A 19,923-nucleotide genomic window follows, 5' to 3' on the forward strand; every position below is an offset into this window, starting at 1 on the left:
AGACCATTCAGACACGTATTTAATAGTTGTAGAAATCCAAAAGAACCTCAACATCAAAGCTTGAGATCATGAGTGAAGTGCCCTCGGTGGGTTGGCTTTGCTAAGCTGGGTGTCCAGCCCTGTTGGCCCACGGAGGCTGCCTCAACCAGCCAGGGAACGGGTCTGATACTGTGCGGACTTCTGTATTCTCTCAGTCTTTTCTTATGTACTATGTGTTTAGTTTCAATAAAGCATTTGTACCAGTGGCTCTGGAGCTTGGAGGAAGACTAAAGGAATGCGTAGTGATCCAGAGTAAGGTGTGGGCCTACACAGCAGAGCTATCCTTAGGGGAGAAAAGTCATTTCTGCCAGGATCAGGATAGTCACAACTGGCAATCCTATCCAGTTGGGCCACTAGGGCTAGAAAGCTGGGGCCTGTCCTCTTCATCCCTGAACCTTAGCAGCTCCTTGCTGTCCTCGGTGAGGGGCAAGGAACTTGCGATCGGGAGTCTCAGTGAGCAGGCACTATGACACAGCCATTCCTGATCCCTACATCCAGCTGTTGTCAAAGATGAAGCAGAGGAGGCCACTGAGCAAGAAAACGCTTACTCTGGCAAATGAGTGACAGCCCTGCCCTTAATTGCACAAGTCAATGGAGTTCCTGACCCCGTTTAAATGCCTCGATGCTCCTCGATTCCCTTCGCTGCCTAGGTAAGTTCTGGGGCTGGAACCGAACAATTCTGAACCTCAGTCTCTGACACTGGAGTGTTCAGGTTGCCTTGGAGGTAGTCACACCAACTCCTAACAGCTGTCACAGAGGTGAAGGCTTTGTGAGGCTACGTCTGGTTTACTGGCAATGGGGAAGTTAATGCTCTAAAATCGAGGCATTGTATGGAAGCCACATAAGTCGGGACAGGATTCTACAGGAGCTGCCCAAGACCCTCAAGGCTATAAGGTTTCTACTTGTGGGCCATGAATCTGTCTACATGGAAGATTCCACACTCTGGCTGAGAGATACCATTCTGGTCTCTCAGGACATAAGGAAAGATGATGGAAAAGAAAGAATACTAGAGTGGGAGTCCCGTCCCCTCAAAACAGCTGGGAGACCATAAGCAAGTCATGGGAGGTCTCAAGTTCCTTATCTGCGAGTGTTCTATTGGACTGCATGGTCTAGAAGTCCCCTTCTGAGCCTGAGACTGCGTGGTCATTAACATGTCTGAATGCCTGAGGTCCTTAAGAAAATAGGTATGCCCCTCCCCTCCGATTTAGGCTAGATTTGCTGAGCATGGTGTCCTAATTCCCAATAACAACTCGCTGCCTCCTGATCTGCCCCGGGTCCCCGGGGAGGAATGAAAGGGTTTGTGACACACAAAAGTGTAAATGTAGTGACAGCTGACCAGTTAGAAATGAGCCTTGCCTGAACAGTTTCGTATAACAACCAGAAAAGGCTGTTGTTCCTCTCCCCACCCCCGAGCCTATTCCTTTAGGCCTGCGGTCACTCCCTCTCCCTAACTCCCACTTCTTATTCCTCCAGGGAACCCTGACTACGGAACAAAGAAGCCCTACAAAGAGGAGGTCTCGAGTACCAATCAGCAGCCATTTAATGACGGCAGGTAGGTCTGACGCTAAAAAGAGGTTGTGTCCAGCAGAACCCAATTCCATAGGAATCCAAGTCCCGGGGCTGGGAGGCAGCAGGCGTTGGGGACACGCTCACTGCTGAGGGTCGGTCTGCAGGACCCACTGGAGGATGTGGTGGCTGCGCAGGCCCCGAATCGCATTGTCGTAGATGGTGTTCACGCTGGTGCAGAGGGGCTGCTGCTGCAGCTCCGTCACCCGGCACACCACCAGCCCACCCGCCACGCACAGCAGCAGCAGCAGCAGCAGCTTCAGCACCACCCAGGACCGGGTGTGCTTCCGGGATTGCTGCTTCCGGGACCGAGAGCCGGACTTGGATTCTGGAGTGACAGTCACAGTAGACAAAAGGGTTCAGTCATTTTGAGGAGACCCACACTGTCCACCACTCAGTATCCACATACACCCCTCTCAGGCATGAATATTGTTGTAAGAACATCTGAGTTCTTAAAAACTTGCTATGTGCAGACTGAAACATAAACTGCCTTCTCCTTGGATTCAAGGGAAGACATTCAAGACTAAGCTTGTTCTGTGTGTCTCACATGGCGTGCACAGTCCCCAGGGTTCTAAGTCCTTGAAAACATGGTGATGCTCCCGGCCTCTCAGGATCAGGGGAGGGGCTTGTCAGGAGGCATGGATGGAGGGCTGCCCACTTGGGGAAGCACTTTTAAGATTATTTTTTTAATTATTGATTTTTAGAGAGAGAATCATCTATTTGTTATTCCACTTATTTATGCACTCATTGGTTCTGTATGTGCCCTGATCTGGGATTGAACCTACAACCTTGGTGTATTGGGACAATGCTCTAATCAACTGAGCTATCCGGCCAGAGCCTTGAGATGTATTAATATTGTTAATTATTATACTGGGTGGCACAAAAGTAGGTTTATAGTTGTGAATCCATGAAACAGCTTATTTTTTGTATTATTAGTTATTAAATATGGATTATTTTCCATAGGAACAATTATAAACCTAATTTTGTCCCACCCTGTATAAGATACATACAAAAACAGTGATTACTGCTGGGAATGGGGTGACTGCCATTTTCTGACCTATTTAGAGAGAATCTTCCTACACTTTCTGCAATGAACATGTATATTACATTTATAATTAGAAAAAAACAGTTTTGAAATTACTTGGCAGCATTTAAAAAAACCTGACTGAGCACCCTCATACCAAGAACCCATGATTTTATCCCTTCGTCCTGTCACTGCCCTGTAAGGAGGAGGATTCTTGTTTTACACAAGGGAACCAAAAGGTGGTGAGGTTAGGCACCTTGCTCACGGCCAGCGAGGGCCAGCAGGCCTCCGCCTCCCTCCAGAGCTGCTCCTGCTCGGGGGTCCCTTTGGCCCAGCGGGTATACGACCGCCCCATGTACATGGAGCCACATAACACCACAAACTCAACTGGGCACACTCAGGCAAAACACTGAGGTGTTTTTTATACCACATGGCTCCCCGAACACGGACCAAATGACTCCGTGGTGTTCAAGCAGAAAGAGAGCAATGTGCTCCAACGTGGAAAGAAAGCCATAGGCAGTGCTGGCTTTCCTGGGCCAGCACCACGCTCTCAAAACACCCCAGTGTGCTCCACGGATGATGCGAGCGACTTTTAAGAGTCCCTTAACCTTTCTTGCATCCTTAATCTTTCTTGGTAATTTTAGCTCTTGGTAATTACAAAAAGTGCAATTCCCTGTCCTGGGAATGCTCTCAGCCACATCTGACCAAATCCCCACATGTGCCCGTGGGAAAACAAGCCAGCTAGGCCAGACACTTGTTCCCAAAAAGCACCCCCCATTCCTCATAAGCAAACCCTCCGAGGTGCTCCCAGGCCAGAGGGGTCTCTGTATCTGACTGAGCTTTCAAGCTCGCTCGTTCACCCACGCCTGAACGCACCCGTGCGTCTCCCCACTGCCCCTGTCGGAGCCTTACAACCGAGGGAACGCTTACTCGATGCCTGATTTGTCTCCTTCTTGGGTTTCTTCTCTGGCTCCCGTTTGGATGCTTTGAGGGCATCGTACTCCTTCCTCCGGCGCTCCTTCTCCTCCGCCTTCTCCCGCTTCCGCACCTCCCGCTCCTTCTCCTCCTTGGCTCGCTGCTTGGCCTCCCGCTTCTTCTCCGCCTCTATAAGAAAAGACATCCCACATGGCTTCTCTCCCCACACCTCCCGGTGTGCTTTCCCCAGCGACTGAAAGCGTGGATTCAGCCTCCCGTCCCCTAGGCCAAGGGTCACCAAGGACACGTGAGGAGCCAGCTGCCTCCCTGCCCTCCCTGCAGTGTAATGAGCGGCTCCGGGGTTTGAAGGATGGACTCATGAGGGGGTTTCTAGCCACAAGCTGCGAAGAGGTCAGGGTGAGCTAACGAGGGGCACAAGGCATGCGTGATGAGGCCGGTGCTCCCCTAGAGCAGGTACCGGCTCAGAGAGCACAGCGATGGAGCAGAAGCAACCATGGAGGTGTTGAGTCCACAGGGTTCCTGTCTCCCGAGCTCCCGGGAAGGAATGTGGCTTGAGAAGGACAAGCAAGAAGAGAAAGTGAGCACTCGGGTTCAGGGTTAGAGGCGATGGAAATGTTTTTCTGAACAAGCGAGATGAACAGTTTGTAATGTCTAGACTTATTCTGATTTACTTCACAGTTCAAAGATGTTTACACGCAGTCCCCAACTTACAAATTATTGGCTTCTAAAAACGCATTGCCAAATTTGCTATTTGGACACCTGAAGTACATTTTTCCAAAGCCAGAGGCCACAAATGGTGGCTACATGTCCTTTTAGGGCTTCAAGGCCTGTTTGAGGCATCATGCGGCTGAATAGCAGCACTATAAGTACGGTAGCTTTCCACTGCCTCTGAACAAACAGGCTCCCAGTGCCCGCTGAGCCCTGGGAATGCCAAGAACACTCGGCCTCCAGAGCCTGGCCGGGAAGCAGTGGGAGTAAACACGGCATCACAGCAGCCATGCGCGGGTAAGGGACAGGCGTAGCTCCGAGTTCGGATCTCAGGGACTGCGTGCCATCAGTACCACGTGAGCCTCTAACCACAGGAGCCAGCCAGCTAGGCGACAGAGCACCTGGGTGCCAGGCCTTGTTCTAATTGCTTGTTCTAAGTGCTCGAGAGACAACCGTGAAGACAAGCAGGCTCTAATGCCCAAGTCGTCTACTCTGTAGAGGAGACGAACAATAAACAAGTGAGCAAACAGCAAAACAGAAATGCCGTGTGCCATAGAGTACATGCTAGAGGGTGAGATGGAGAATGACAGGGAGGGTGGTATTCTAGTTTGGGTGGTCCGGGAAGGGTGAAGGTTCACCTAAGGCAGCATTCGCACAGAGACATGGGGATTACAGAAACCACCTGTGGGAGGATCTGAGGGAAAAGGAAGCCAAGCAAAACCCCAGAGGTGAGACTACCTGCTGTGTTCCAGCAACAGCAGGGGCCTGTGTGGCTGAAGTTAACTGTAGCCTCTGTTTGTGTGTGTGTGTGTGTGTAAGAGAGACAGAGAAGGCTGGAGAAGCAAGCAGGTGTGGATCGTGGCAAGTCTTGACGGCCATATTACTGAGCATGAGTTTCATTCTAAGTTCAATTGGAAGCTACTGTTATGAATCGTAATGTAAATATCTGTGTTTTCCACAGGTTGAGAACCGCTAGCAGTGTCATTGGAAAACACAGATATTTGCATTACGATTCATTAACAATAGCAAAATTACAGTTATAAAGTAGCAACAAAAATAATTTTATGGTTGGGGGTCACCATAACATCAGGAATTGTATTAAAGGGTCGCGGCATTAGAAAGGTTGAGAACCACTGCATTAGAGGGTTTTAAACAAAAAGCAGCATAATTGATTGTTTTAAAAAAAGATTTTTCTGGCTGCTGTGTGGAGAAGGACTTTGCAGAGAAGGAGACACTGGCAGTCCACGGGCTGGAGGCTTGATTTCGGTGCTGGCCCCGGAGGTGGGGGAACAGTCTCATACAAACGTGCTGACAGACTGGGGAGAGGAGTAACAGGAGAAAGGAATCATGGACAACTTTCTGATTTCCGGCTAGAATGACTGCAGGGATGTTGATTTCCTCTCCTGGGGAACACTGCCAGGACCTGGTTTAGCCAGGCTGAGTTTGAGACGCCTATTAATCCTCCAGGCAGACAAGCAGTTGAACGTGACAAGCTCAGTGGAGGAACTAAGATCGAATGAGGTTGGTCAGACAAAGATGATACTGTCTACCCCCACAGTTCCCACTGCTCTGCATGACGCCTCTGCTGGATGCCAGCTCCTGAGGCAGAACCAGTGGCTGGGACCAGGGCCCCCGAAGATGATTGAAGCGGGATGGCCACCTACCGCGCTCTACTTCCTGCCGCCGCTGCCTCTCTCGCTCCTGATCCGCTTGCACGACCTTCATGTGCTGTAAAACCTGCAAAGGCAGAAGAGGGCGCTCAACGACTCCACGCAGCAGCCCACAGCCACACTTCCCAGGATCCCAGATCGCCACAAGCCTCCGGAGCCGTGCAGAGCTGGGAGCTAATAACCCTTAGTGCCAATCCCCGGAGAAGAGTCTGAGCCCAGTTCACTATAGCCGTCAAGAAAAACACTGAGAGCTCAGTGACGACTGGAATCTGTAAAACCCTGCCGTTTAGTCTCTAATGTGCAATTTCATAATTCTGCGTGATTCTCCCAGCAACTCTGTGCCGAACATGGACCACTCTGATGAGCAGGACAGCAGTTTTCCCCAAGATGCTTTCCGACCTCCTCCTCATGTTCCCTTCTCCTCAGTCCCGGGCAGTTTTCTTATCTAACTCCTTTACAAGACTTTGAGTTCCTAAATGTAGGCACTACTGTCCTGACTGTAGGCGAGCACAGAGCTTAGCTAATTATAGGCACTCAGTACATGTTTGATGAACAGCTGACAGACTGGGAATAGGAGTAACAGGATTCCCATTTCAAAAGGGGGAAAACTGAGACTCAGGGCGCTCTGTCCACGCCTTGCAGGCTGGAAGCAGCACAGCTGGGAGGGCAGGTCTTCCGAGTTCCCAGCCCAGAGCCCATTCCACTCCCTCGTGCAGAGGCAGGAGAGGCAGGAGAGCTTGAGGAGAAGGGGAAGGAGCCATTCTACCCAAACACCACACCACCCACTGGCTCCGGAGGGGCTGGCCTCCAATTTAACCACAGAGATTCTCCGGATGGGCACAGTTAAGGGAGGAAGTAAACAGAGGGGACTTAGTACAAGCTTGGAGCCCAACACAATCCTGACTCCTAGTTACTAACAGTGTGACCTTAGCAAGTGACTTTGTGACTTAACCTTTCTTTCTTTTTTATTAACCTTTCTGAGCCATTTTCTCATCTGGGAAACAGAGATAAGACTTCTCAGGCCTGCCGAGACCGGTTTGGCTCAGTGGATAGAGCGTCGGTCTGCGGACTGAAAGGTCCCGGGTTCGATTCCGGTCAAGGGCATGTACCTTGGTTTCAGGCACATCTCCAGAAGGGGGTGTGCAAGAGGCAGCTGATCGATGATTCTCTCTCATCGATGTTTCTAACTCTCTATCCCTCTCTCTTCCTCTCTGTAAAAAATCAATAAAATATATATATATATATATTTTAAAAAAAAATTCTCGGGTAGTTGCAAAGATTAAATTACATAACCTGTACTAGCTGTCTAACTTAGCCCCTGGCATTATGTGTGCTCACTAAATACGGCTGCTTTTTTACTTCATCTTCCTAACTGCATTAATGAGAGGAAAACCTAAACTATTGTAAATTACAACAGCAAATGGTCTGCCTTTCACTACCACACTAGACACCCTACAGGTCATGTATTCATGTGCAATTATTTTACTTCATGGGAACTTCAGACATGCACACACCCATCATGAGAGGGCTCAGGGGCAGGCCTGCCAAAGCAACTCCCTCCAAGGGCCTGGTTTGAAGTCACAAGGAACCATCCTGTGTAACCCAGGATCAAATCTCTTCTCTCCAAAGAAAATCAACATCCTAAAAATTGGCTTCTCAACGAGGAGTCACAGGATCGGAGGAAGGAAAAGCATGGGGACAGTCTGTGTGTCTCTGAATTTTAAATAAGCACCAACCCCTCGGTTGGTTTTAGGGAATATACAGCTGGCTAAAGAAGGAGCTAGGAGGTTTAAGAGACGTCCCTTTTACCTTTATATCGGAGTAACTTGCATTTATCTGAAAACACAGCAAGTTCAGAAATGGGAGGGACTCTTCATCTAGACTGTAAGCCCTAAAGCAGAGGGGGAACCTTTTTCTGCCAAGGGCCATTTGGATATTTATAACATTTTTCACAGACCATACAAAATTATCCATTTGAAAACTAGCCTGTATGTAGTCAAACATTTAATTAACTCACCCCTAATGCCTTAGCAGGGTTAGACCAAATGGTTTTTTAGGCCTTATACCACTCGTGGGCCAGATGTTCCCCATCCATGCCCTGGCCTAGAGATAGATTTTGTCTACTTACCACAGTTCACAGCATATAGTGAGCACCTGATGAGTACTGTTGAACTAACATTTTTAAAAGATTCTTTACTACGTACCAAGCTGATGAATGACAACTAACCCACGTGAGGTGAGATCTAAACTAACTTATGGAAAGTGGCCCAGGCCACTCCCCAGCAAGGCCTAACGGTGCGCTGCAGGAGACAGCCCAGGGGCAGCCATGCCGGGAGGATGGCTTAGTTACCACAACCTGGAGCTTTGTCTGTAAGGCATATGGGAGTACTGAAGACCAATAAAAACTGTTCCTATAGGTCACTAACTGTAGAGTATCAGCAATCTCATACGGCTCAATGTATTATTTGTTGACCAAATAAATGGACAAATGAAAGGCATGTGCACAATGAGAGTGCCTAGTGTCAGAGATAGGAACACACATTTCCCACGGAGCATGCAGTACAGAGAGAGTAGTCAGCGGTAGCTACCACTGTTCTTCGAAACCAACGTCCCTCCTAAAGTACCACGTTTTCAAAAGGGGACGTCACTGATCCCCTGAGGTGTCCTCAGCTACGGGCACGCTGTCGCCTTGGTTCCTCGGCTGCCTTTATTTTGCTGTTGGTTTCTTACAATAATAGGTGGTACAGATGATGGGACTATCTAAGAAGCTAATGATAAGAAGGTCCATTACTCTCAAGATTCCCATAGAGACCCATCATACGCACGTTCCACTTACATTAATTCTTGCTTTTAAAGTTAAGCCTTTTGCTCACCACGCCCCCTAAGCAAAGCCAGTCATCGGGCGCCCCGTTCTGAAGCTGGAAGGGAAAATGGCTGCAGGCAGGGAATTTGAGAGATGGGAGCAGTGCTGTTCTTAGCATGTGAGGCGTCTTCAAGGTTATTGGCAATGTGTGCCTTCCACGTTGCCTTTGTTTCCTCGCTATTTCACATGACTCGACTGAAATCAAATGCCAGGTCTGTTTATAGCTATAAACTCACAAATACAAATAATACCTTTATTATCAAAGTTCCTTTCTGTGACTCAGAAAGGCCACTGCCCCTAACTCTCTGGCCCCATTGAAACAACAGTGACAGTGAAATGTTGGATCAGGGAGGTCCTGGTTTCTAAGAACGGAAGGCCTGCAGTGAGAGCCAAGCTAGTATTGTTCTTCTACTTGTAAAGTCAACACAGAAATAAAGGTCCCTTTGCTTGCCAGGTTCATAGTAGACAAATGTCACTTTAATCACTTTAATCAACACAGAACCACAGGTGCCCTGGAAGGGAAAACAAGAGGAGGCAGAGGCAAGTCCCAGGAGTCTGTGAAGGAGGCGGGGGCGGGGGGGGGGGGGGGGGGGGTGGGTGGCTTACCTTGTTGGCACACTGCTTACACTGCTTCTCATCCAGGCAATCCCCTGCCACTTTGGCCAGGGCAGGATCCAGGGGGTTGTCCTTCAGGTCCAGCCACTTCAGGCTCTAAAGAGAAAGGGCAAAAAAAAAAAAAAAAAATTTTAAAGGAAAAGATGGGCATTGAGACTGGTTAGGCCTGAGTTCACACACTGAGTCCCTCCGAGTGGAAACGCAGGAACGCCATGAGGCAGCACCTGTTCCGGCCAGCCCTTCTCAAAGCCGTGGCCCAGGAGTCCCTGAGCCCTGTGCCATCCCGGCCACGAAGCAGTGGTTCATGAATTGTTACCTTGAGCTGAGCAAAGCTGACGGGCAGGGTGACCAGCTTGTTTTTGAGGAGGTCCAGGTGCTGGAGGTTGACCAGACGGCCGAAGTCGGCTGGCAGCTGCTGCAGTTTGTTCTTACTCAGGTCCAGCTTCACCAGGTGGACGAGGCTGCAGAAATCCGACTGGGACGCGAAGAGAGAACACCTGAGCCTGGGGCGCGCACACTGGTGCGACAGCCCCGCAGCCCCCGGCTCAGGCACCCGTGTGTGAATCCTGACTCTGCTTTTTACCAGCGATTCCCTCTCCAACGAGAACAGACACAATGAGCATCTCCTGGTGGTCACTGGTGAGATGTGTATGCAAAAGGGCTGAGCACAAAGCAGCCAAAATAAAAGTGGGTCCCTTCACCCTAGTTCTCCCTCTAACCCAGTGGTTCTCAACCTTTCTAACGCTGCGACCCTTCAATATAGTTCCTCATGTTGTGGTGACCCCCAACCACAAAATGATTTTTGTTGCTACTTCCTAACTGTAATTTTGCTACTGTTAATGAATCGTAATGTAAATATCTATTTTTTCTGATGGTCTTAGTTGAACCTGCTAGCGGTTCTCAACCTGTGGGTTGCGATGATTCATTAACAGTAGCAAAATTACAGCTAGGAAGTAGCAATGAAAATAATTTTATGGTTGGGGGTTACCACAACATGAGGAACTGTATTAAAGGGTCGCGGCATTAGAAAGATTGAGGACCACTGCTCTAACCTCTCCTCCACATTGCTACTAGAGAGTCTGGAGACACATTCCGTCCTCACACACCACCCTATGTTCACCTTTCACAGGAGCTGTCAAAACATAGTGAGATCATCCATTTCCCTAAAAGGATCAAGTGCCCCTTGAATGCCAGTTATTCTTTCTGTTTTCTGTAGCACCTGGCACAGTACTTAGCCCAAGTGCCCTGTGAGGGTTCTTTAAATGACTGACTGAATGGGCTGAGGCACACCCTACCCATATCCTGGCTGTTCTTCAGCTCATGTCAAAACACCCCTCTTGTCATTAAGCCGTTAAGGTACTATCCCTGTTCTCTGGGGACTTGTGAACGCCAAGGGACCTACGCTAGGGGACTTACGCCAGGGGATCTGCACTGCAGAGGAAGGCAAGACAACTGATTGAAAAGCACACTTGGGAGTGCCAAGGGGCCATCCGACAAAGTGCACAGCAGGTGTCGGGTTGCAAGGAATTCTGCCCTTTAATTCAGCACAAACTATTTCCTAGAGCTCAGATGCCTTTTTCGGGAATAGACATGGTTCTTGGTGAGCTGTGGGATGATGCTGCAGATAATGAGTGAGGTCCAGGTGAATACTGAGAGGGGAATGGACTAATGACCCCGTAAAGAAACTGCCAACTTGAGACTCGATGCCTGAGCAAATGAGTGAATATCAGAAAAAGGCAAGAAGGGACTTGGCCAGGGCAATGGACAGGAGAGACAACAATGACCCCCCACGTAGACCTGACTGTGAAGGAGCACCGCTATAGAGGAGAAAGCCCATTGCCCAGGAGAGGCTGAAGGCATGAAGGAGGCCAGCGCCTACACAGGTGCAGCAAAGGAGAATTGGTACAAGAAATAGCAAAAGGATTTGACCATAGATTGGATGTGCTGAACAAAAAGTTATCTCAAGCAATTAAAGACTGAAAGGATGACACAGCAGCCCATATGACCACACTTTTTCCTGTTCCCCGTTAACTGCTGCACAGATAACGAACCATTTAAGAAGTTCTCCAGTCTCCTCTATGCAGCAGGGTGATAAACTATTTTACAAAGTGATAATATCAGTCGGAAAAAAGGATGAGCCCAATAAGGGGCTCGGCCAGCATCCTGTTGTTGACTGTAGTCTTCCATGGCTGACTGCCCCACTGGTCCACAGAACAAGGCCCCTACTTTGCCTTCCTTCCCACTGAGACGACTACACCCCCAACTCAGATTTAGTTAAAGGCGGGCTGCAGTCCTGTTCTGAAATTATGCCTAAGACACAACTGCTCAAAAGGAAGATGAAGCATCAGGGCTCCAGAAGGAATTGTGCTTGCCCGCCCGTCTTACCGGGAGAGTAGTCAGTTTATTGCAGGACAGATCCAGGATGGTGGCCTTCGGAAGGGCAGCCTAGGAAAGGGAATGAGAACAAAACATCAAATCAACACATGAACTGATTCAGTGACATTTACCAGTTCCCATGATCAGGAAAGGCCTTTAAAAAAAATTAACACTAAAGTATAACGTTCCTAGAAATAGGAGAGGAAAAATGAGCCCATCAACCAAAACTTAGGGAAGAATGCAAACAGAGGTTTGGCTATGGAACATCCAAGGAAGGAAAACAGAACTTAAGGAATTCTCCCTCGCATTTCTAATATTTTCTCTAGCACCCTTATCAGTTTTAAAGGAAGGGACTTAGTCTAATAACAGCTTTGCAATTTCCATATTCCCTACTTCAGGTCTCCTGGGCTCTCACTATACGTGTTGGCCGGTTTGTGACTGAATGAATGAATGAGTAAATGAGGGACTATCAGAGTGAAAATAAGGCCCTCAGGACCCATCTCCATTTCCCCTGGTGTCCAGGACTGGAGAAGCTCAGCAAAAGCAACCCTTCTTTCTCCCTCAGTAAGGTGACCAGATCGCCCCGCTTTTGGTGGGACAGTCCTGATTTTCAACGATTTTTCCCACTGCGTTTTAAAAAAGTCCCGATTTTTGGAATCTTTTCAAAAATCGGGACTTTTTTTAAATGCTACGGGACAGGGAAAAACTATTGAAAATCGGAACTGCCCTGCCAAAAGCGGGGCGATCTGGTCACCTAACCCTAGGGGCAATGCTGTGGGACCAGACGCCTGGAGTACATGGTTCCCAGGCCTCGGCCAGGTGGAAACAAGGCTGGCCATCCTCCTGGGGTGGGAACGAAGCCAAGTACTCAGATAAAGGACCCTGGGCCAACCTACACTTTTCAATGTCAGCAAGTCCCAGGATTAAAGTCTGACCACCTAAAAAAGTTTTACGTTTTACAGTGGGAAGAAAGCCCTAATACCTACACGTTCCAACATTTGCTACCTGCCTGTTTGACATCACATCACTATTGCACCGAATCCTCATAACCTCTATGAGATGGGAACTGTGATCACCATTTTATAAATGAGGAAATCTAGGAGGGGAAAAAAGTGAACTAGCTTGCCAAGGACACTCAGCTATGAAGCAAGGGGGAGCTGACACGCTAACTGGGAATCCCGTGCTAACCTCCATACCACACAGCCCCGGCAGAGGGAAGAGACTGGGTCCAGTGCCAAAGGCAGTGAAAAGTCCACGTCATCCAAAGGGAGGCCAGCGAGAGGGGTTGCAGGTGGGGCACCGGGTTGGCCTATCTCACTCACTCCACTTTGGCAAACTAGTTGTGTCATCTCCTAAGGGCCTCAGACCTCGGTTCCCCGGAGGGTGGGAGTAGAGGGGTTGGAGGGATGGGCCCGGGGCAGCGGGGGTTCCGGTCAGTCTCCGTCCCGTAGGCAGGAGAGACCTTGCCAGCCACGCAGGGAGACTTCCCCTTCTTCCAGGAAGGACGCCTCGGGGCTGGGGCGGCCGCCTGGGATTGCTGGCTCCCTAGAAAGCCCTGGTTCCGGGCCACACCCCGGTCTACCTGGAGGCCTACTTCTCAGACCTCGTCATTCATTCATTTGTTCATTCATTCTCCGAATACCTCCAGCAGCCGCTCTGTGGGCCGCCTACCCGGCCGGGGTCCGGCACGGAGCTGGGCGTTGTGAAAACCGCCCAGATGGGGCAGGGGGCAGGTTTACTCTTGACCCGTACAAAGCCAAAGGCCGGACCAGCAGCCCCCCTCCCCCAAACCCCATCTCTGGAACTGCGCCAAAGTGACACGTGTACATCCCAGAAGAACCCCGAGACCGAACGCGGCCTCCCGGGGGCCTCGGTCCCCCTCTCCCCGCCGTATCTCAAGACCTAACAGGGGAGGCAGGGGACGGGGAAGGCGGCTGCCCGTGCCAGGCCCAGAGGCAGGCACGGTGGGCGCCTGGGCCTCGCGCGACGGTACTGACCAGCTCCTTGACCGGGACCTCGTTGAGGTCGCTGAGGCTCAGGTCCAGTTCGTTGCCGTCCAGCTTTTCGCGGAGATTCCCGCCCTTGTTACCGGCCTTGGTCATGGTGACGCCGGCGGAGCGGTCCCGTCTCTCTCGGGCTGCAACCGGCAGGAGATGCTCGAGAAGCCGCCCTTGGGCTCAATGGTCTTGCACCCCCAACCGATAACGCCTGCGCCCTCCGCCGCCGCCGCCGCCGGTGCAAAGCCTCCGCCGCCCGTCTGCCCGCCGGCCGCACTCTGATCCCCGCGCCCCGCTCCCACCGGTGCCGCCGCGACGACGACCACTTCCGTGTCCACGTCACCTTCCACGGCCACCGAGACGCGCTGGGCTAGAGTGGCCCTAGCTGGTGCCTGAGCGCCCTCTGGTGCCCGGGACCGCGCACTTCAGGCGCCGTCAACACCAGAGGGGTGGGGTTCAAGGCTCCGAGTTGTTTTGCGAAGGCGGGGCCGCCGCGTTCCCTGGTGACTTGGGGGCACGTCTGCGGGCATCATTGCTGACCACGTTACGGGGCGAAAGGGCTCGCGAATGGGGCCAGAAGACCTGGGCTGCGTCCAAAACTGACCTCATGAGATGAGAAGCCGAAACTGTGTGTCCTTCAGAATTGCTCCTGTCCTCTACCCAACAATCTCCAAATCCTCCGGAAAACTCAACCTCTGCCCCGTCTCTCATCCCCTCCTCACTGCCCCGGACCTTGTCTAGGCCACCACCAACTCGCACCTGGGATTGCTCTGAGCCTCTCTTCCTCTCATCCACCTCCACGCAGCTGCCCTGATGATGTTTCTAAAAATCTAGCCAGGTCTCCCCTCTGCTTAAAACCCTTCAAACCTCCAGCGACCGCTAGGCTATGGATGGCTCTCCTTTCTAGTCTGGCCCAGCCTGCTTCCGCAGCCTCCTCCTAAGCCCCCGTCCCTGCCTGGGAGACCTTCAGTGGGAGGCTCCTCACCTCTCTCTCTCCTGGAACGGCCACCGACTGAACCCCAGACTGAGTTAGAAGCCCCGCTCTGGGGCTCTGACGATGCCCTATGCTGCCTGATTGTCAGAGGTGGTAGAGCTTGGTGGCTAAGGTGGGGACTAGGACAATTGGGTTAATTAATCTTGGCTCTGCCTCTTGCTCCTGATGAAACCTTAAGCAATCACTGTGCCTCATCTATGAAAGCATGAGAATCAGGCATAAGAATGCTCCCTAGCTGACAGGGTTCGGGAAGGACGGAATGAGTGAAACACACACAGGAAGAGCTTGCCACAGTGACTGGCACTTCGTAAGAAACCCAAAAATATTAGTTATACTTATTTTGATGGGTCTGCCCGCCACTCTGGACTGAGGGGCAGAGATTTTTTATCTTCGTATGCCCAACATCTGAGGGTCTGATGCATGATAGTTGCTCATTCGGGTGTTCATTGAATGAATGGATGAAGCACTTTATTCACTCCAAGCCTTAGTTCTCTCATCTTTGAAATGGGGATATTAAAGCTTATCCCAGAAGGGAGATGTGGAGACCAAATGAAGTCAGTGCAGTGGCCTATTCATGTCACAAATCCTTGGGCACACTCCCCCGCCCCCAGCCAGGCACTGTGCTGAGCTTAGGAAGTAGACAAGAGCAGTTGGGTAGTAAGACATTAGCGCTTGGCAAGCCGATGCCTTGACTGGACCGGGAGTTCCCTGAGGACAGACGCCCTGTCTAGTTCAGCTCTCCAGCCTGAGACCCAGCGTGGTGCCTGGTATGGAGTCAGCATTCGGTGAGTGTCTGTGAGACCACGAACCAGGAAAAGGAGATACATTGGATGTGTCCTAATTTATCAAGACACTGGGTCTCTTTCCAAGACTGTACCGATAACTTTAGCTCTTGACTTTGACCCAAGTTAAAAATGACATCATCCAAAGGAAGATTGTTGTCCCACACTCCATGAAAGCAAGGCTTGCACAATGTTTGGCAGCTGCTGTGATCGCAGCTTATTTGGTTTTTCGATTTTATGCAAGAAAATACTGATTGTTTCAGATCACCTCGGCCCGCATCCACCTTCAGTTATCAGTTGTGATCAAAATAAGTTTACCCTACACAGCAGCTCAGAACAAGTTCCCTCTTTTCACTTCCCACTTGAAAATCAGAAGCTTTCGTTTTCAGAACAATTTTTTTTAGCCTTTTGTTTCGTTTGTAAGTTTTGGTATTGGCTACTGTTATGTACTGTTTGGTATTGGATCTAACGGGCAAAATATAAGCATTATATTCCAAGTCACTATCATCTCTTCTCTCAAAATTAAAACGCTCTTCCTCACCTTCCGCTCCTTTATGTGGCTGCCAGCTGTCTCTCCTCCCCTCCCCACCCCCAACTCTCTGGTATTTCTTAGTACACCACTCCCTTCTCAGACATACAGTGAAGAGAATTCTTTAAAAGGGGCGCTTTTTATATGCTCCTTGGAAACAGTGGATTACAACAGAGAGCTATGAAAATTACATCAGAGAGGAGGAGATATTTGCTCAAGGTCATTGAGAGAAAAAGAACAGAGCCGAATTCCCAGGCTGACCACACGCCTGTGTAAGCCCTTCGCACTCATCGCTTTAGAGTGAAAAAACTCACGTACTAGTAACCTGCTACCAAAACATTATTAAGATAAAGCATGTATGTTGTCTTAGGAAAATACAAGAAAAAGGCTTTTAAACAAGAAGAACAGTTCTATGCATTACACCTCCTCTCAGTCCCATGCTCCAAATAGAACCATTTCCTGTTATTGTGGTAAAAGAGACAATAAAATTTTAAAAACATTTGTATTGATTTCAGAGAGGAAGGGAGAGGGAGAGAGAGAGATTGAAACATAAATGATGAAAGAGGATCACTGATTGGCTGCCTCTTGCATGCCCCCCATTGGAAATCAAGCCTGCAACCTAAGCATGTGCCCTTGACCAGAATCGAACCTGGAACCCTCCAGTCCGCAAGCTGATGCTCTATTCACTGAGCCAAACCGGCTAGGGCATAAAATTTAACATTTTAGGTGTGCCGTTCAGTAGCATTAAGTACAGTCAGTCACATTGTTGTGTAACCATGCATCTCCAGAACTTTTTCATCTTCCCTATGCCCCCTCCCTCCAGGGAAGTAGACACCATTCTACTTCCTGTCTCTATGAATGTGACTCTCTAGGCTCCTCACATAAGTGAAATCATACAGTATTCGTCCTTTTGTATCTGGCTTATTTCACTTTAGTATATGCTTTCAAGGTTCATCCCTGTTGTAGCATGTGTCAGAATTTTCTTCTTTTATAAGGCTGAATAATATTCTTTTTTCTTTTTTCAAGTAAATTCTTATTGATTTCAGAGAGGAAGGGAGAGGGAGAGAGATAGAAACATCAATAATGAGAGAGAACCATTGATTGGCTGCCTCCTGCATGCCCCACATTGGGGACCGAGCCAGTAATGGGAGCACAGGAATGTGACTGAGAATTGAAAATGACCTCCTGGTTCGTAGGTTGATGCCGACTGGGCCAAGGCTGAATAATATTCCATTGTAGTATAAAGGTGGGCAAAAGTATGTTTACAATTATTCATATGGAAAATAATACTATATATTGTATATACACATATATATGTATATATATGCCTAATATGCAAATTGTCCCAAGGGAGTTCAGCTGGGAGATGAATCGACCACCAGGGGATGGCACAGAAGGAAGGAAGGCCCTGGCTGGCAGCTGGCAGCTGGGGAAGGAAGGCCCTGATCGGCCCTGATTGCCGGCCAGGCCTAGGACCCTACCCATGCACGAATTTCGTGCACTGGGCCTCTAGTAATGAATAAACAATAATACAAGAATAAACTCTGGTGTTTTGCATACTCATGACTGTAAACCTGCTCACTCCACACTCTGTATATCATATTTTATTTATCCATTCATTGAAGAACATCTGGATTGTTTTGCCTTTTGGCTGTTAATATTGCTATGAACATTGGTGCACAAATGTCTGCTTTCAAATCTTTATTTTTTTTTTTTAATCATCACTCGAAGATATTTTTCCATTGATTTTTCAGGAAGAGTAGAAGGGAGAAAGGAGGTGGGATGTTTGAGAGAGAAAGAGACATTAACTGGTTGCCTCCCTCATGGGCCCCCCAAAGGGCCAGGGATCGAACCGGTGACCCTTAGTCCAAGGGCCGATGCTCCAACCACTGAACAAACCTGGCCAGGGCCCTACTTTCAATTCTTTTGGATCCATACCCAGAAGTGGAATTGCTGGATCATGTGGTAAATTCTGTTTATAATTTTTTTTGTTTTGTTTTGTTTTTTTTTTTTAAATATACTTTATTGATTTTTTACAGAGAGGAAGAGAGAGGGATAGAGAGTTAGAAACATCGATGAGAGAGAATCATCGACCAGCTGCCTCTTGCACACCCCCTACTGGGGATGTGTCCGCAACCAAGGTACGTGCCCTTGACCAGAATCGAACCCGGGACCTTTCAGTCCGCAGGCCGACGCTCTATCCACTGAGCCAAACCGGTCCCGGCTGTTTATAATTTTTTGAGGAACAGTCAAAAAATTTTCCATAGCAACTGCACCATTTTGCATTTGTACCAACAGTGCACAAGTGTTCCTATCTTTCCACATCCTCACCAACACTTGTTTTCTGTTCTTTTGAAGAGTCATTCTAATGGGCGTGAGATGATTTCTCACTCTGGTTTGGATTTGCATTCCCCTAATGACTCGTAATGTTGTCATTACCAGAGCCTATTGGCCATTCGTGTATATATCTTCTTTGGAGAAATGTCTTTTCAAGTCCAAAGGGGAACATTTTGAACTATTTTAGCCATTTCTCTTTTATTATTTTCTGTGATTTACTTCCAAACCACATAGTTATTCAGCTATTTCTTGGTTTTGTTTGATAAGTAAGGATTTTCACTTCCATCTCTCTTCCCCAAGCCCCCCTAAATAGTTTTGCTGTTATTTTGTATATATACTGGCTGGCTCTGTAACTCTGAATAACATACTCCATATATATATATATATATATATATATATATATATATATATATATATATATATATGAATGAAAGGTGGAAATTTATTGAAGAACCAAGTACAGACTCCCACGTGGGGAAGGGGAAAGAATTCCCCATACCCTTTATTTCTTTCTTTTTTAAAAAAATATATTTTATTGATTTTCCACAGAGAGGAAGGGAGAGGGATAGAGAGCCAGAAACGTCAATGAGAGAGAAACATCAACCAGCTGCCTCCTGCACACCCCCCACCGGGGATGCGCCTGCAACCAATGCACATGCCCTTGACCGGAATTGAACCTGGGACCCCTCAGTCCACAGACCGACGCTCTATCCACTGAGCCAAACTGGTTTCGGCCCCATACCCTTTATTTCATGTCCATCCTTGGTAGGCAGGCTCTCCTGACACCTTGATTTACAAGGTAAGAACATGTGCCCCCTACTCCCCATCTCCTGCCCTCTCTCTACCTCTCAACTGCAGCCAGGTGTGACTTCCGGGTTCATAGTATTTACATCGCTTTCTAACTGTGATGAAGTCTTCTGGATTTTTTTCATAGGTTGATAATAAGAATTTTTAAAAAATCTGTAGGTGGTGTTTACAGTTTAAGCCATTTTCCAAGCACAGATGGGAAGGGCATTGACAAAGGGGAGGGGCTAAGGTTCTTTCCCAGAGTAGCCAATGGCAAGCTCGAAATCACAGGGACCGTGCACTGGGTGAGTCATGTCCAGCTCACAGCAGGTGTGCTCAGCTTAGGCAGAAAGACTCTCGGGGAGCTAGGAGGAATGGAGTCGGTTGAAGAAAGAGGGAGGGAAGTTGAAGAGCCTGGATGGTCCACGTGCCCTGTTTCCCACTCCCAGAATTCTGGACAACACGGCCCAGTACAAATACTCGGGATTTATTCATCACTATCCTTCCTCCCAGCCTTTCTCCCACCTCCAGTGGAACCAGTGTCTACTAGGACTTTGATGGCTTTGCAGACATAAAAAATAATCCCTCCTCCTAAACTAGGTTTGCCACGCCTACCACGGAGGGCGGTCTCAGCGTGTAGACACAGGAGGAAGGAGAGGATGGTGAAAGTCAAAAAACTGAAAGCTGGCGGAGCGTCAGTT

General features: G+C 48.9%; 1 protein-coding gene across 1 annotated transcript; it reads right to left on the minus strand.

Moving 5' to 3' along the window:
- Position 1: 1 nt before the first annotated feature.
- On the minus strand, positions 2-14,139 carry LRRC59 (leucine rich repeat containing 59). The gene is made up of 7 exons (XM_084863619.1): positions 13,795-14,139; positions 11,807-11,866; positions 9,738-9,896; positions 9,413-9,517; positions 5,938-6,010; positions 3,560-3,733; positions 2-1,933 (listed from the first exon to the last, which is right to left on the minus strand). The coding sequence occupies exons 1-7, from the start codon at positions 13,897-13,899 to the stop codon at positions 1,689-1,691; spliced, it is 921 nt and encodes a 306-aa protein (XP_084719745.1). The 5' UTR covers positions 13,900-14,139; the 3' UTR covers positions 2-1,688.
- Between the last annotated feature and the right edge of the window lie 5,784 nt (positions 14,140-19,923).

Source organism: Pipistrellus hanaki, assembly GCF_964339955.1.
Source record: "Pipistrellus hanaki genome assembly, chromosome: 16".
NCBI classification, from domain to species: domain Eukaryota; kingdom Metazoa; phylum Chordata; class Mammalia; order Chiroptera; family Vespertilionidae; genus Pipistrellus; species Pipistrellus hanaki.